At 39.9% G+C, this 18,392-nt stretch overlaps 3 protein-coding genes across 3 annotated transcripts; all 3 read right to left on the bottom strand.

The window, feature by feature from the left end:
* Positions 1 to 186: 186 nt before the first annotated feature.
* Positions 187 to 1,669, bottom strand: LOC112203108 (putative F-box/LRR-repeat protein 9). The gene is made up of 2 exons (XM_024344126.2): positions 1,010 to 1,669; positions 187 to 839 (listed from the first exon to the last, which is right to left on the bottom strand). The coding sequence occupies exons 1-2, from the start codon at positions 1,468 to 1,470 to the stop codon at positions 245 to 247; spliced, it is 1,056 nt and encodes a 351-aa protein (XP_024199894.1). The 5' UTR covers positions 1,471 to 1,669; the 3' UTR covers positions 187 to 244.
* Positions 1,670 to 2,043: 374 nt separating this feature from the next.
* Positions 2,044 to 4,473, bottom strand: LOC112167907 (putative F-box/LRR-repeat protein 9). The gene is made up of 2 exons (XM_024305007.2): positions 3,756 to 4,473; positions 2,044 to 2,966 (listed from the first exon to the last, which is right to left on the bottom strand). The coding sequence occupies exons 1-2, from the start codon at positions 4,238 to 4,240 to the stop codon at positions 2,369 to 2,371; spliced, it is 1,083 nt and encodes a 360-aa protein (XP_024160775.1). The 5' UTR covers positions 4,241 to 4,473; the 3' UTR covers positions 2,044 to 2,368.
* Positions 4,474 to 7,469: 2,996 nt separating this feature from the next.
* On the bottom strand, positions 7,470 to 10,851 carry LOC112166246. Its single transcript, XM_024303040.2, has 3 exons — positions 10,429 to 10,851; positions 9,088 to 9,885; positions 7,470 to 8,673 (listed from the first exon to the last, which is right to left on the bottom strand). The coding sequence occupies exons 1-3, from the start codon at positions 10,788 to 10,790 to the stop codon at positions 7,902 to 7,904; spliced, it is 1,932 nt and encodes a 643-aa protein (XP_024158808.1). The 5' UTR covers positions 10,791 to 10,851; the 3' UTR covers positions 7,470 to 7,901.
* Positions 10,852 to 18,392: the final 7,541 nt, after the last annotated feature.

The following is an 18,392-nucleotide window of genomic DNA, read 5'->3' as shown; positions in this document are numbered from 1 at the left end:
AAGTTTCTGTCTTGTTTTCTTCAAAATACCTTCCTAAATTAAGATGATTGATCACCCTGTAAATATTATTAGCTGAATAAAACCAAAGTTTATGCAAGTCTTAACATCAGTTTGGAAAGCATACAAAGCTAGGGAGCTTGACATTCAGAAAATTCACATCAAAAAATTATGCTTGCATGGGCATGATTAAGCTTCACCAATATCTAATTAAATGATTCAAAAAGATTTCTAACCTATATCTAGGCTAGATCATTATATCTTTATTATACTCTTCGTATTGTCTGTTTTCAATTTTATCAATGGCAAGATGCTCATAGTCATGTACAGAATCGTCAGGAAGCCACAGTTTTGTAATTTGTTCAAAACGTCTTGTTGTCAAATCTTGAAGATGTGATGAACAACCTTCACGAATGGCGCGCCATCCCCATCCCTTACTATTCAGATAAAGATGTGTACATTGACGGAGATCAAGTGACTCAAGATGCGGACAACCTACAAGAATGGCGTGCAATCCCTGATGATTCATCCAATTTCCAAAAAGCTGGAGGTTCTTTAACCCATGCATTGTTCTGGCTATCGCAAATGCATCGTCATTGTCTATGCTGTTGAACATACCCCCGGGGTGCATGTTCAATTTCAAAGATTTCAAAAGAGGGCAAGAACGGCCAATCACTTCAAGATATTCACAACTGTGTAAGACTCCGAAACTTTTACTAATCCGTGGGGTGTATGAGATTGCAAGATCCTCCAACATCGGAAGCTTCGAAGCCACTTTACTCAGTCCCTTCATTGTTATGTAAGCTGAAAACACAATACTGAGGCGTCTGATTCCCCTCGAACTATTGAAAGGAGGTTATGGATGAATATGTTAGCCGTTACAAAAAAGACAAAATGCACTCGAAAAAACTCTCCGTCCACATAACTATTCATCGAAATAAACATATAAAAATTCCAAATGCAGAACCACATAATGCAAAACAATATAAACACTATAAAAGAAATTAAATACCTATCAGTCATATGCTCAAGGAGCTCATCTGTGCCACAGTTCCGGATACTGATATCTACGAGATTGCCACAGCTAAGATCAATGGCGTGGTGGCACATCTTATGCACATTGAAGTTGTGGAATTTGCGCAGATGCTTGTTTCTTTTGCCGGAAGTGAAATTTCCTTCAATTTTTTGTTGGCGCAGATGAATATGGAACTCCATGTGGATGGCGCGCCAAGTCATAGGGTCCTTACAGATTCTGCGCCACGTCAGGCACACCTTCTGAGCCCTCTCCAGGATGTCGAACATTGACAGCTGTGACAGAATCGAAGCGGTGACGTCGTCCGGAAGGTCAATCCAGTTCCGGCCTCCTCGCAGTGATTCTGACTCTGATATCGCCGGTAGGGTTTGTTTCTTTGCTTTTCTGGGCCTAGTCACGTTCCGCCGGTGTCGCCAGGTTTTGTTTGAGGACTCGGCCATTGATAACGCGTCTAGGGTTTGTTTTTTTGCTTTGGAGGGGTGTGTGTGTCTTGGAGGTTTTATCGTTACTTATGGGCCTTTATAAGGTTGTACCGTTTTTCTGTTGTATGATTAAATTGGATCATTTGGATGGATACTGAATATTCTCTAAGTTGTTTGAGCCCAAAGGTATTTTGACTGGAGAATGAAGAGTATTCAGTTCACTAGATGGATACTTGTGGCTCAAAATAGGTTTACTACAAGTTTCGCCCAAATCAAGGCTTGATAAGGAAAAAGATCCCTTATAAAACAAATAATGCGGAGGTTGCTGTTATTATTCAGGATGTTCTCTTGGTACTTATGGTAATTCAGAGTTTTTTAGACTTTACGTCCTCCATTGTATTCAGCAGTTTCATTAACGAAAACTTGAGAATAACCACATAAGTATAACAAGCTGTTTATAACGTTACTCATCCAAAATAATGTATGGCAACGCTATCTTAACTACTTATATGATGCACCTGATGAGTCAAAGAAGAAAGGGTCTGGTGCAGCGGCCCATCTTTGAACAGATCTGCGACAACGGAATGCTCCTTCAGTTAAGGCAGCTTCTTGATCAATTACTAACACTCTTTAACAAAGAAGCACCAAAAGAGGATGAACTCTTTCGATGGCTTCTTGTGGGAAATTGAAACATCTATTTTGTATCCTGGACAATACAGAAACACAATATCCTTGCTAATAGCAACCTTTCTCCTACATGTTACAGCACAACACACAAAAGAAAAAAGGCAATAACATCTCCGTTCTTCGCAACTCAGAAAGAAACAGGCCTTCTGCAGAGAAATTATAGACCCTTTGGATGGATAAAGGCTCTTCTGTTAATTACCCTTAAACTCAAGAGCGCTAGATCCCAGTTTCATAAAAAGTAATAGAAATCCTCAAACTCAACGAAACCATTCCAGGGGAAGACTTCACCATCTGCATCATCTACCATGAACATTTCGTCAAAAAATTCGACTTCAGGCTCTGGATTATCTGATCCGTACTCGAGAACCGTAGCATCAAACTCATAGTCATCAGTTGAATCATCCGGAAGCCGTAAAAGTTTAATTCGTGCCACCAATCTTTTCTCAAAATTTTCCTCCAGATTAAGATTGTAACACTGGCGCAGATCAAGCGACTCAAGTGGAGGACAACCATCAAGTATAGTCTGCAAGCCATCATTAGTCAGCTTATTCGCAAAAATCTGGAGGTGGCATAAATTATGCATTGTTCCTGCTATGGCAAGTGCATGCTTGTTACACTCCTCATGGGCGAAACTGTACCATCGACTGTTGAGTTTCAGTGATTTCAAAAGAGGACAAGAGGCCCCAACCACTTCTAGAGTTTCATGTGAGAGCGGGCAATGTGAAATTTCAAGTTCCTCCAACAGTGGAAGTCTTGAAGACACTGCACTCAATCCCTCACTTGTTATGTTGCAACGCACAAGTCGTAGACATCTGATTTCACTTGAACTATTGAAATTAACAAATCAATACATTAGCATTTACCCAAACTAGGGAATTAGACTTGAAGGAATTCTGCAATCGTAATTCATGTAAAATGAACATATGGAAATTCCGACCTACAAATACCAGAGAAAACACATTTGTGAGGTCTGTATTTGTGTGTGTGCTGTGAACAATACCAGAGAAAACAAATGCTCAAGGATATATCCCAGTTTACTCTTGCAAATTATAAGCATAGAAAAGGAACAAATCTAATGTATTGCAGGTAAAATCCAAGTTGAGAATTTGTAAAATCACCATGCCAAGAAATTTCATAAATGTATTGCAGGTAATGGTCAAGGAAATTCATTGATGTCATTTCGTTCGTGATAGATGTTACCAATCGAGGCCATAAGAAAGGAAAGGGAATAGGAAATGCAAAATCATCCCTCTCACAAATAATTCTTACAGCGGTAGAAGGTGTCATTGAAGCTCATAGCAGCTATACAAGTTATTAAATTAGTAAAACCATCTTTACTATGAAATTCTTTAATGTATTCATGCCCATAAAAGTTTGCAACACTTTATTAAAAGACATCTTCACCTTCTGTCTTTCTTTTAAAAACATGGAAAACCAAAAACAAATCAGCATCATGATTGGTTTGTCAAAACACAATAATGTAACCAAACTTAAACACAATAATCTACCCAACCGTAGAACAATCCCAAAAAAAAAAAAAAAACATAACTTTGCACTCAAACATGACACAACTGAATTCTAATTCATCAAACATTTCCGAACAGTTAAAACAATACCTATCAGTGATGTACTTGAGGAGCTCATCGGTGGCGAAGGAATCGAGATTGATACTGGCCAATTTCCCATCGCTCCGATCAACGGCGTAGCGGCACATCTTCCCCAAGTCATGAACTTTGTGGAGATCATCGTCGCGGAAGTCGACGATGCGCCACATGAGAGGGTCCTTGCAGACGCTGTACCACGTCTTGCAGACCTTCTGAGCCGTCTCGAGGATGTCGATGGCTCCGAGACGGGAGAGGATCGCCGCCGTGACGTCCTCCGGGAGCTCCGTCCAGTTTCGGATCGGGGCTCCGCATGGTCGTTTTGGAGATGAAGGTGAGGACATAAAGAGGAGAGCTTGGTTGAAAGGTTTGGGATTAGAGGAAAGATTTGGGCTTCGTGAATTTGGGGGAAAATGGAGAGCTCGTGGTTTTAGAGATGTGGGTGTTGCAGTTGCATTTGGGCAGCATTTAATATTATGGTTAACAAAGTAACAAACCATAGTCAAGACTCAAGAGTCATGAGTCAAGACCAAAAAATAAACTTACCATAACGGAATAACCACGGCAAATGATACGCATCGAGTCTCTCACATAAACGTTAAAAATGTGAAACTACGAACGTTGGATTGGTTAAGGAAAACTACTAATCAATTTAAAAGAAAAAAAGTTGAGTCACCATAGTTAATGGAAAAAACTTAGCATAGTCAAGCCACCATAGTCACCTGACTTGTAGTTAACACAATTTACCATCTCCAACCGTTCTGTCAAATGACACGGTGGAGACACAACGGCAACAAATGAAAGCTGAAAATGGTCCAACAGATCTGTCAAATCCTACATGGATTTGACATTCCAATTCTCACTGTCAAATTTGACAGATCTCACAACTCTGTCAAATTGTTTCTTTTCATTTTTTAATGCCGAGTCCTTCTCTTCTTCTCCTTCTTCCTTTTCTTCTCTCTTTCTTCCTACCCAGATCTGTTCTTAGAATCTGGGCATCTGTTGATGATGAAAGAAAGAGATTAACCACTGCTCTATCAACAAAGACTGATGAGAGAAATCAAGCCATATAAAGCCAATATTAAAAGTCGAATCCTTTTCCTGCACACCAACACCCAAGCTGAGAAATCAAGTCATCTATTGTTGGCTTGTTGCCCATCAAAGAAGAAAAAAGAAACCCAAAGAAGAAGAAGAACGAAGATCAAAAGAGATAAAGAAGAAAAGTCGAATCATTTCCTGCAGACCAACACCCAAGCTGAGAAATCAAGTCATGTTGGCTTGTTGCTCATCAAAGAAGAACAAAGAAATCCAAAGAAGAAGAAGAACGAAGATCAGAAGAGATAAAGAAGAAAAGTTGAATCCTTTTCTTGCAGACCAACACCCAAGCGGCTCAATCTGTTGTTGGCTTGTTGCCCATCAAGAAGAAGAAAAAAACCCAAAGAAGAAGAAGAACGAATCAGAAGAGATAAATAAGAAAGAGAAAAAAAATAGTTTTCTTTTTGTTATAAAAATTTCAAAAAATAATAAAATAATATATAAATATAACTAATCTGTTGGATCAAAAAATTGTCAAAAATGACCATGACAATTCATCCTTCAAATTCAAATTTGACACATGATTTTTGAATAATCCGTTGGAGATGCTCTTAGAGGTTACTTTTAATTTTAAGCCTTTTAAGTCTTTAGCAATTAAAGTCTTTTAAGTCTTTAGCCAGACACTACAAGTAAAATATTATTTTGGTGTTTTAAGGATCTGAGGATGATATATGACTACTTGTAGGGAAAATCGTCCGTACAGTATTTGACCTTTTCTCCATTCTAAACTTCAGTACCTCACATTCAGAAAATATCAGAACGGTACCTGAGCTTTTGACCTCGACCGAAGATCGATACCTAGAGCCGTTAGCTCCGTTACGGAAACTGATAACTGAAGGATATTTTCATCTTTTCATGTCTTAATCCCTTATTTTTTCTATCAAAACATTTTTTTCTATTCTCTCTCTCTCTCTCTCTCTCTCTCTCTCTCTCTCTCTCTCTCTCTCTCTCTCTCTCTCTCTCTCTCTCTCTCTCTCTCTCTCTCTCTCTCTCTCTCTCGTTCCCATTCAAACCCAGAATTCTCTCTCTCGTCCCTAGATTCATCAGAGGAACCTCAACAACAGAATGTACAAGGAAGGGAAAACAATGAACCCGCAGTGACCATAACACTTCAAAATTCCAATTTCTGCAATTCTCCTCCAAACTGAAATTTAATTATATAGCCAGGTAGAGCTCGACAAGGGGAACAAGTTTGATACCTCAGTTGAAACCAAACTTCGCCGGAAAATAGAGCAAACTTGCCGGAAAACTCATAAACTTTTTCTCCTCGATTCTTTCTCTTGGCTCATCATCTTAATGAACAAATACCATGAATGGGTCGTCACATCGAGAGGATCCTTCTGATATAGGTGCGAGACCACAACGTGGCCGGAATCAGAAAAACTCGTTGGAGAAGCCGCCACCTTCTCTCCATCGATTCTCTCTCATCGGACGTTGTTTGACAAAACCAAAAGCACAGGGATGACGGCGACATCGAGACGAAGAAAAATAGGCCTGTCCGAAGTCTGAAAGTGGCCGAAAAAAGGAGAAACAGCCAGGTCACCGTCGCTGATATTCGGGTCGGCACGGACCCGATCTGGGTCTCGATCTATAGGTTCCTTCAACGGTCAAGATCTTCTACCATTTGAAATCAACGGTCCAGATGTAGCTAACTTGAAAATTCTATTTTTAATTATATTTCTAGATATTACCAACTTTTAAAAATCATTAAAAATAACTCGGGTGTCTGAAAAATCCTTCAAGAATTCATACGAACTCGTAATAACATCTATTTTAATCCTAAGAGCTCGAAAGATAAATTTTGATGAACCAAAAATTTAAATAATTTTCAGAACTAAAAATAGTTTAAACTAATAGAAAAAAATAATTGCTTTTTTATTATTATTTATTTTATAAAAAAGACTAAAGAAAACAAAAATTAAAGGGTAAATTGGTCATTTGATGATCAAAATATGTCAGCCGTAAGTTTTTGTAACGGAACTAACGGTACTGAGAGTTAATACTCTTAAGTCAGCAAGGTTCATTTACCAAGTTTTCTCATCAGATTGCAATGCCACGTGTCACAAATCTGGAGGTTCAGTTAGCAAGGTTGTTAGAAGAAATGTGTAGCTGAGCTGGGTAGAGAGAGATATATAAGGCTTTGTGCATTTTCTTCTTTTTAGGATTTATTTTTTCACTCTCTCTGATGGTATCTTTGACTTCTGTAATTTTTCAATTCTGTTAATGGATTCAACTTCAAGCTTTCTTATCATGGTATCAGAGCCAGTACGCTCGCGCAATTGTTTCGATTATGAGGTTCTGTACGGAACTAACGGTACTAGGTACCGATCTTCGGTCGAGGTCGAAACCTCAGGTACCGTTCTGATATTTTCTGAACGTGAGGTACTGAAGTTTAGAATGAAGAAAAGGTCAGGTACTGTACGAACGATTTTCCCCTACTTGTATAGTTTTAGGTAGTCATATAGTTTGATTTAGGACTATGATTGCCAAAGAAAATGTACTTAACGATATGAATTTAAAGGAAAACTAAATGATAAATGCAAAAGAATCTCGCCGATGGCTCGTCCTTTTAACCTGTGAAAATGGGTTTTACCAGCAATAAAATAACTGAGAATAGTCCGGAAACACAATTCCATAACTAAAGCCTTGTGAAAAAGGGTATTGTTTCAGACAATAAACTGTGAAAAACACGATAAAAGTCTGAAGATTTTATCAAAGCCTTGTAACGAAGATCCCGACAACTTCATCTACAACAACACTTAGATCAACAGTACCCACTGCTAGTAAAAGCATAAATAGTCACGAGAATATCACAAAGCAAAAGCACATGTACATGTGCATAACGAAGATAAGTAGAAAGTCCCTAAAAAAGCTTAAAGTACGTAGTCAACCTTGCATGATGAAACATAGATACTTCATATGTTTGATAAAGGCCATGCTGCAAAGGAAGGGGTTTCCAGTAATAGCTCTGCTTCCCAAGGAGGAACTATAACTACCAACGCCTTATGTGGAGAAATTAAAAGTCACTTGGATGCTTGAAGCTTTTTGATCCTGGACTTCAGCCTGCTAATAGAACATCTCATCATCACTTTCATAATCTCCATAATCTTCAAAATCATAAAAATCTTCCAGGTAATCCCTTCTACGTCCCTTCCCAAGTCCAAAAAATTCAAGATCTTCCTCATCAAGTCCAAGAAGCTCTTCTAATGGAGGTTTAGTGAAATCATCATACCAATCACTATCATCGGAGCACCATCCACCATAATTACCATAGCCGTATTCGTCATAATCATTATCAATTCTGGGAAATCCAATTAGGTCAGATACAGTAAACTTACGTGGGGATCCATAACCACAAACAGTAAAACGGAAGTCATAGTCAGCAATAGAATCACGAGGAAGCCACAATTTTTTAATCTGCTCAGAACATCTTATTCCCAAAGGACCCTTCAGATTAAGGTTCTCACAACATCGCAAGTCGAGTGACTCAAGATGAGGACAACCATCAAGAATTTCCTTCAAGCCCTCATTAGTCAACTCGTTCCCAAAAAGCTGAAGGTGGTGTAAACCATGCATTGTTCTTGCAATAGCAAGAGCTTCATCATTTTTCTTTGTAAAAGCAATGGACGCATCATAATCATCATCTGTTCGCCGGTTCAATTTAAAAGATTTCAAAAGAGGGCAAGAGCGACCAACTACTTCTAGGGATTTGCGTGAGAGTCGGCATAATGAAATTTCAAGGTCCTCCAGAAGCGGAAGTTTCATGGCCACTTCAATCACTCCTTGATCTGATATTCTCTTGCAAAGTGCTAGTCGGAGGCGTTTGATTCTGCTTGAACTGTTGAAAGGTTTTATATGAATAAGTCAGTTCTTACATAAAGACCAAAACGCACTCAAAGAAGACTAATCACTCATTGGGATGAACATATGGAAAACAATACATGCATGTAAATACAAATGTGTAGATGTGCTTTTACTTGTGTGTATATTGTTAACATTGTGAAGGAGAATAAACACACAAAGAAAATACCTGATGATGACAACATGCACAATATTGATAAGCCAAGTTAAGAAATTAGTAGAACCGCAATACTAAGAAATTTCAGAAGGTTGAAGTCACCCACCAATGGTAAACTAGATAGTCCAATGGGGTTGAACCCAAGAATCACCCTCCGACAAGGTGTCAAATAGGCTCAAAGTCCTACATTATGTATAAATCAAAGATAAAAATAAAGAAAATAGAATAAAATACCTGTCAGTGATGTACTTGAGGAGCCGATTGGTGCCAAAATGGTCAATACTGATATCATCCAAATTACCACAGCTACGATCGATTGCATGGCGACACATCTTGCCCAAGTCATACACCTCATAACCACGATTTCGCATGTCAATGGTGCGCCACATGACAGGGTCCTTGCAGATTCTGCGCCACTTCATGCAAACCTTCTGAGCATTCACTAAGATATCAATTGCTCCAACCCGTGACAGGATTGACAAGGTAACATCATCTGGGAGTTCCGTCCATTTAAAGCAGAAATGGTCAGAATCAGCGGCAAAGCCTTTTCCCTTGGTGGAATCATGAGGAAGCCACAATTTTTTAATTTGTTCAAGTCTTATTTCCAAATCTCCACCCATATTAAGATTGAAACAACGGCGCAGATCAAGTGACTCAAGATGAGGACAACAATCAAGAATTTTTCTCAAGCCATCATCTGTAAGCTTATTCCCGTAAAGCTGGAGGTGGTGTAAACCATGCATAGATCTTGCTATAGCCAGCGCATCTACATCGTCTTCAACTTGTGAAGGTGCATCATCCTCAAACCAATCCTCCATATCTGAATATGTGCACCACTCTTTGTTCAACTTGAATGATTTCAAAAGAGGGCAAGAGCGCCCAACCACATCTAGAGCTTCATGTGAGATATTAAAGCACAATGTAATCTCAAGTTCCTCCAAAAGAGGAAGTTTGGAAGCCACTTTCGCCAATCCCTGAGTTGTTATTTCCTCCTCGCAAGACAACAGTCGGAGGTGTCTGATGCCACTTGAACTACAAAAGGTTTTAAATAAATACATTAGCACATACCAAGGCATTTCTGCAAAAGTATTCCAACACAATCTAAACTTCTAAACAATACCATAGAAAAAAAAAATCATCAAATGATATGCCCCTGATGAAAAGGTAGATACATATAACACAAAGCATGCGATTCAGTCATGTTCTCCAGTATTATATACAAAAGATTGTACAACCACACAATCATTCGAAAGTTAACACCTCTAGCATAAATCATTAGATTGATCACAATACACAACACAATTACAAATAATCAACCAATCAAACAATACTGATGAGAAAACAAGAAACAGAGTGAATTTTCACTACAATTATGATCAGCCACTGCAAATATACACAATTCTTTTCCGATTACGAGAAATATACATATACACCTTTAATTGCTACTCGAAACAAAATTGATCATAAACAAACAAAGTAAAAGAAAAAAAAAATGATGAACAGAATTCCGCTGCAGAAAAATTTCACTATCAATCAAACAATACGAATCGGAAAACACAAAAGGTGACGGACTACCTGTCAGTGATGTACTTAAGCAGATCATCGGTGCCGAAGTGCTCGACGGTGATGCCGACCAATTTCCCGGCACTCCGACCAACGGCGTGGCGGCACATATTCTCCAGGTCCTCCATCTCGTGCTGCGTGCCGTCGTTTCGCATATCGATTTGGCGCCACATGAGGGGGTCCTTGCAGATTCTGCGCCATTTCGTGCACACCTTCTGAGCGCTCTCCAGCATCCCGATCGCGCCGACACGTGTCAGTATCGCCGCCGTGACGTCGTCCGGGATTTCCAGCCAGTTTCGGCGTTTGACTACCCAGACGCGCTTGGGTGGCGGTGGTGGCCGGAAAGTTTGCTTGTGCTTTTTCTTGCCGCCCATTTTTGGGGGGAAATGTGGAGTAAATTCTAGGGTTTACAGTTGAAGAGTAACTGTGAAAAAAACTGTGGCGGGTTTTATAGCGTGCGATCCGGTGAGAAGGGTATTTGGGCCGGGAATATGGGCCTCGTCGGCAAGGAATCTGATCATATTGGGATTTGGGAGAGATGATTCTATATGGGGAAGAAAATGATGGCTATTGTCACCCTATCATTTTTTTTGTTCACTCTACATGCTCATTACACCCTATATATTAATTTCGATTATTAAATTTACTTATCTAACCCATTTCTGTTTCCATAAATATTCTTATATGATATATCTAAATAAATTAATTAATTAACGAAAATCTCTGATTTAATTTATACCAATAAAAAAACTAAAATATATTAAAGTTTCCTAATGAAATCATAATTTGATTTACTTCCATTTTTTATTTATTTTTTCTTTCCGTGTCAATGTTCTTCTATTTAATCCATGTCAAAAGATTAGTAAATTAACAACTATAAGCAATGAACAAGGGATTGATTTTTTTTTTCGTGTTTTAAATTTATACTTTCAGTGTTCACAAAGGGTATTGCAAATATTTTGATGAAATTAACACTAATAGTTTTGTGAACTGAATAATCAATTAATGTTGAGGAGGCAACAAAAAGACAAAAAAAATAGTAATAAATTTTCCCTAAATTTTAATTTTGGTGGAGAAAATGAAGATTGATGATATCCAATGAGAAATTAAGTAGTCTTTGTATGTAATTAATTAGTTATGTATTTCGATTTCCCTACAGATTTGTATTTTAGAAAATTAGTGTACTTATTAGTCATTTTGCAGTTAGGTAATATAGTTTTTCAAGGGGACGTGACTACTTACCCAATTTTAGTCTAACAATTGTCCACTTGCTCCACTAAGAGTTTTTTTAACCCCACTTACCCAATCTAACATCTTTTAACAATTTTGCCCCTATAATTAAATTGAAACTGATTATTCTCTCCTCCCCTCTCTCTCTCTCTCTCTCTCTCTCTCTCTCTCTCTCTCTCTCTCTCTCTCTCTCTCTCTCTCTCTCTCTCTCTCTCTCTCTCTCTCTCTCTCTCTCTCTCACCCATGACTCAACACTGGTCACAGTAGATGGATCGCCTGGAGCGCATGACGTCCTCCTCGACGATATCCAAGGGAAGGATGACAGTGGGGTCGACCCGGAGGGTGATCTGCCAGGTCAGCAGGGAGGGGAAGAGCGAGGAAGCCGAGGAAGGCTTCCGGCGACTCCGGAGGAGGAGGGAAGGTGAACAGGTCGGGCAGATCGGCGGCGACCTTCCCCCTGGCTCTCTTGGTAGCCTCGTTCACAAACATGGTAGATCTAAGCTTTGTCGAAAAAAACCATGGTAGATCTGAGAGCCTAGCTTATGTAGATCGTGAAGCAAAGGTCGATGCTTCTAGGGTTAATTAACTTCGGTGGGTGCCAGAGCAATTTATGGGTGTCCAGAGCAATTTTTTTTATTTTTTTGGTAATAATATGATTAGTGGGGGCAATAATACGATAATTAGGGTGCAATGATATAATTACTGGAGGACAATAATATGATTATTAGGAGGCAATAATATGATTATTGGGAGGTAATAATATGATTATAAATTGATCAATTGTGCCTATAATGTATTCATTTTGGTTTTGGGAGTTTATACAATTCACTGGACTGTTAAAGGAAAAGCACATTATGTGCCTTCGTCAAAGAAACAGAAGAAGAGGGAATCAAGCAATTACAAATCACAGCTCAATCAGCATTTAGTATCATCAATGTAATTAATATTTCCATTGTAATCCTATCCCTATATAAAGGGGTTATGAATGAAATGAGTAGACCAATTCCAATCCATTTTTACTTTAACACGTTATCAGCACGCTCAGAGCTAATATCCAAGAAAAACAAAACCTAAAAGAAAAACCATTTTCTTTTCTGCCGCAATCTCAAAAAAAAAAAAAAATTCAGATCGGTCTCCCATCGGCCTCCTCCCCTGCTCAGTCCAGATCGGCCTCCTCCCCGCCTCACACGGCCGCGAAGCCCACAGCCGGGTGCTACTGCCCCACCCCCTCGCCTAGCCCTGCGCACACCCTCGCCCAACGTCTGCAACAGACCGGTCCTTCCCAGACCGGCCTCGTCCCCAGTGTTCCTCTTTCTTCTGCCACCAGCACCCCGCCTGTAGATCCTAGCACGGCCTCCATCAGCTTCAGCCTAGCCTCGTTGCCTACAGCCCTGAGCCCAGCAACCACATCCGGCCTCAGCCTCTAGACTTGGCTCCGGCCTCTCACCAGCAGCACATGGCTCCGGTCTCCCACCTGCTGTGAACGGCTCCTGCTTCTCACCTTTAGCGCACTGCTCCAGCCCACCCTCTCATCGCGCCGAAGCACATGCACGCCCAGAGGAAGAAGGAACAGAGAACTAGCGGAATAAGAGAGAACCAGAGGAAGAATTGAAAAAAAAAAAAAAAAAAGACGAAAAAAAAGGGGAGCCTCTGCCCAGACGAAGGAACAAAAACAGAAAAACAAAGAAGAAGACACGAAGAAAAAAAAAAGAGAAAAGAAAAGAAAAAAAAAACAAACGTGACCCGGCCCAAAGTAAAGAGCCGGCCCAACAAAAAAAAGAGGGCCCTGCGGCCCAAAAAAGGAAAAATAAAATAAAAAGCAAGCCAAGAAAAAAAAAGGGCCCAAAGAAAATACTAGGCCCAAAAAAAAAAAAAAAAGCAAGCCAAGAACAAGGTCCACTGCTGAAAAAAGGAAGCAACCAAGTTTTTATCACCCCCAAAAATATCGCTACGCACGCCTGCATCAACACGCGCGTGCGCTAGGATTGTTTTATTTTCTCGCGACCAAGTATGTTCTCTTTTATTTATTTTCATACTATGGTGTACAAGTAAAAATGGATTGGAATTGGTCTACTCATTTCATTTCATAACCCCTTTATATAGGGAGAGAATTACAATGGAAAGAACAATTACAATGATGATATTAACTACTGATTGGTTCGTAATCCATGCTGATTGATGTTAATCGGTAATTGCTTGATTCACTCTCCGTCAATCACTTTGACGAAGGCACACAATATGTTTTTCCTTTAACACTCCCCCTTGTGCCAAGTCAAAGGCGAAATGGTACATGAGTTGTTGCCTCATTAAAAACCTTGCCAAGTAACAATAAAAACCCTGTGGGACAAAAATACACCTTGGTCGAAGGAAAAGAGCACAACGCACCTTTTACATTTGAGTATGACATGTGTGTGGTAGACTCCCCCTGACATCTACACCTCCCCCTAATACTTACATTAATCTAGGGAGCTTGGAAAGTCTTCACATTCCTATGCTTTTCACATGTTTCTCAAATGTGTCCTTAGGCAATGATTTGGTGAACAAATCTGCCACATTCTCCTCAGACCTTACTTGATTCATTTGAATCTTGAGGAGAGTCTGTTGTTGCTGATTGTAGGACAACTTTGGCGATATGTGTTTTTTGTTATCACCCTTAATATAACCTAGCTTCATCTGTTCGATGCAAGTTGTATTGTGTTCGTAAATGCAAGTAGGCTCTTCAGTGGTAGAACTCAAACCACTAGTCCCTCGAATATGTGCAATGATAGTTCTTAACCATACACACTCAAGAACCGCCTCATGTAGAACAATGATCTCTGAGTGGTTTGAGGAGGTAGCCACAAAGGTTTGCCTGGTTGATCTCCAAGATATCGCTGTGTTCCCATTGGTAAATACATAACCAGTTTGGGAACGATATGTGGGTCAGATATGTATCCAGCATCAGCAAAACCGACCAAAACGTCATTTGGCGTTTTAGTGTAGTGAGTGGCGTTTTCGCCATCAACATTTCCTTTAGGGATTGCAGTTCCATCTGCGGTCCCTCTTGTCTCTCTGTAGGGAAAGAACAATCCCAAGTCAATGGTTCCTTTTAGGTATCGAAAATGTTCTTGATACCATTCCAGTGACGCTGCGTTGGCGCTGAGCTAAATCTAGCTAACAAGTTCACTGAGAATGCAATGTCTGGTCGAGTAAATTGGACTAAGTACAATAATGCGCCTATTGCACTTAGATAGGGAATTTCAGCTCCCAACATTTGTTCGTCATCTTCCTTTGGACGAAATGGATCTTTCCTTGCATCCAAACTTCGACCGATCATGGGAGTGCTAGCAAGATGTGCTTTGTCCATGTTATATCGCCTGACTTTTGGACATATGCAGACTAGTGGATTAATATTCCACAAACTCAGTGTTCTAGTTCAAGACCTAGATAGAATCGAGTTTTCCCAAGATCCTTCATCTCAAATTCGAATTTCAAGTAGCTCGCGGTTTCTCTTATTTCATCAAGAGTACCAGTTATGACATATACTACTACAATTTGCAAATCCGGAACTTGTTTTCTTTATGAATATGCAGGGGCATAATTCATCGTTCTTATATCCCTTCCCAATCAAGTAGTCATTTAGACGGGTATACCACATCCGTCTGGATTGTTTCAATCCGTAAAGTGAGCGTTTCAACTTAATTGCAAACGCACTCTGTGGTTTAGAGTCACTTGACCTGGGTAATGTAAGGCCATCAGACACTTTCTTATATATCTCTGAATCTAGATCCCCATAGAGATATGCAGTAACCACATCTATGAGCTGCATTTCCAGTCCTTTGGAAACTACTAAGCTAACTAAGTAGCGGAACGTTATAACGTCCATTACGGGAGAGTATGTCTCCTCGTAGTCAATTCCAGGGCATTGTGAGAAACTTTGCGCCACAAGGTGAGCCTTGTACCTCAGGACTTCATTCTTCTCATTACGCTTTCTGACAAAGACTAATTTATGTCCTACAGGCTTTACACTTGGTGGGGTTAGCACTACCTGACCAAATACCTGTCTCTTTGTCAGAGAATCTAATTCTACCCAGATTGATTCTTTCCATTTAGGCTAATCTGCTCTTTGTTGACATTTTTCAACAGAGCGTGGTTCGATATCATCGTGCTCTATGATTCCTTGAGCAACAGTATATATCATCAATGTGTATGGAAGATCTTTCTATCAACTCATACGTACTCTCGTAATCCTTTGAGATTTCTTTGTTCTCTAGAATCATTTCAAACATCGGAGCGTCCTCCAGTAATGATTCATGGACATAACTATAATCAGAGACAATCTCATGAGAGGGATTCTATACATTGATGATTGGTTGTGCCTTACCCATCCTCTTCTTCCTTGGGTGAGTATCAATCGAACCTAGTGACCTCCCCCTCTTCCTTGGGGAGCCACGACCTCAACCACACCTCCACTAAGTGCGGTTGCAGTGCCTCTATCTGCGCCGTGCCCCTTGTTGGGGACTTCTAACCTTGCAGGCACATTTACAGCTGGTATATGTGATCTCGTCACTTTTACGATATCAGTAAACGCATCAGGCATCGAATCTGCTACGTTCTGAAGATCGATTATTCTTTTCACTTCACTTTCACTTTATGAAGTGCGGGGATCAAGATGAGACAGAGTGGGGACAAACCACGACAATTCCTGTCGTTCCCTTGGAAAATCATTGTTCCTATCTCCCCCTAACGACGGGAAGACTGTCTCATCAAAGTGACAATCCGCAAATCTAGCGGTAGAGAGATCGCCTGTCAAGGGTTCCAAATAGCGGATAATTGTTGGGGATTCGTATCCAACATAAATACTTAATCGTCTCTGAGGACCCATTTTGGTGCGCTGTGGGGGCGCAATAGGCACATATACTGCTCAACCAAATATGCGTAAGTGTGAAGTGTCAGGCTCATATCCAGTTACCAACTGGTACGCAGAAAATGGTTGGCTAGCTATGGGTCTTAAATGAATAAGTAAAGCTGCGTGCAATATTGCATAACCCCATGCAAATATAGGCAGGTTGGTGCGCATAACCGATGCCCTAGCCACCATCTGTAGCCTTTTGATGGTGGCTTCTGCGAGACCATTTTGTGTATGCACATGGGGTACAGGATGCTCTACATCGATCCAAATAGATATGCAATAATCATCAAATGCTTTTGATGTAAACTCTCCAGCATTATCAAGCCTGATAGATTTGATAGGGTGATCAGGGTGGTGAGCCCTTAAACGTATAATCTGTGCTAGGAGTATTGCAGCATTTCTGGTGGACAATAAAACGACATGTGACCATATTGTCGAAGCATCCACCAGAACCATAAAGTACTTGAATGGTCCGCATTCTGGATGGATAGGTCCACAGACATTTCTTTGTATCCTTTGTAAGAATGGAATGTTTTGTTTTGTATCTTTAGCATAGGAAGGTCTCGATCCTGTTTTTGCTAAAGAGCAGGCTTTGCAAAACGAGTGATGTGCCTTTGAAATAGTCAATGAGGCATAATGGGAGGGAGGTAGTGCTTCTGGTACTTCAGAAAGCAATGACTTCATTTGAGCAATACTAGAACCGACACCTTGCAGTGTGGCGGATTTTTCTCCCATTTTTCACTCGAAAGAAGGGATTTCCGTGTGAGTTCTTAAAAAATACGGATCATCATGTCATGACCTCGGTGCCATAGGCGGTCATGCAAAAGCCTGTATGAGTCAGTGTCCCATATTTCATTGTTGGTGACAATATAGGATTCAATGATCCGAATCGTAGTGAGGTACAGTCCACTAGATTGACTCATAAGTTTCTCTAAGATGTGTTTCCTTCCACAGTCATTAGATGTATCAAGGTATTCAGTTCCATTCTTACGGTGTGTTTTTACATGATAACCGTTGGCACAAATAGTTTTGAAACTTTAACAAAGTTCGATTAGCTCTTGGTGCATACAGAGCGTCTTTGACTTTAAATATATCTCAGATTCTTTAGAGTAATTCTATTTTAGTAGAATGATAATATTTTCATTCTAATAATAATTTTTTTCTGTAGATGTATTGCTTTACATCTTTATATTGCAATTTCGAACCATGTAAATATGTGTAGTAAATAAATTTGAATAAATTCAGTGCTTCAGAATAAAATCAAAATTTATTAATAAGCCAACGATAAGCAAATCAAAGGTCTTTGTTCTAATTCATCAAACCATTCTTTAAGACCAAATAATAGTCTAATTAAAAATGAGGCATTATGCCTTCACAACTGCCTTTGGAAAATAAAATGAATAAAGCAGATCAGTCAAGATTGAGAGCATCCATTGACTTAGCAAGTTCCTCTTTGCCATTGGAGTCTGCAACTGTAAGGTTGACGTCTAGGTCATGACCTCCTTCTTCCATATAGTGAGCCACTTGTTCTTTAGACTCTCTATACCTCTTGTAATTAGCTGCTACTCTGTTGTTTGCTTGGTAGTTCTTGTACCAAGGCCCAATGAATCCACACCTATAGCATGGTTCATTGTCAACTCTTTCCTTTGGCATCTTGTTTCCATGATCCCCATGTCCCTTTCCACGTCGTGCATTGTTGCCACGTGGGTAGGGATCAGCACGTCTAAACCCCCTTGCATTGGAGTTATTTCCACCTTTCATTTTTCCATAATTAGCCTCGGGAATTTTCTTTAGAGGGCCTGGCATTTTTATTCAAGAGAATATCATTTTGTCTTTCAGCCACTTGCAGTAGGCT

This window comes from Rosa chinensis, chromosome 5 (assembly GCF_002994745.2).
Source record: "Rosa chinensis cultivar Old Blush chromosome 5, RchiOBHm-V2, whole genome shotgun sequence".
Classification (NCBI taxonomy): domain Eukaryota; kingdom Viridiplantae; phylum Streptophyta; class Magnoliopsida; order Rosales; family Rosaceae; genus Rosa; species Rosa chinensis.
This window is presented reverse-complemented; position numbering and strand designations above follow the sequence as displayed.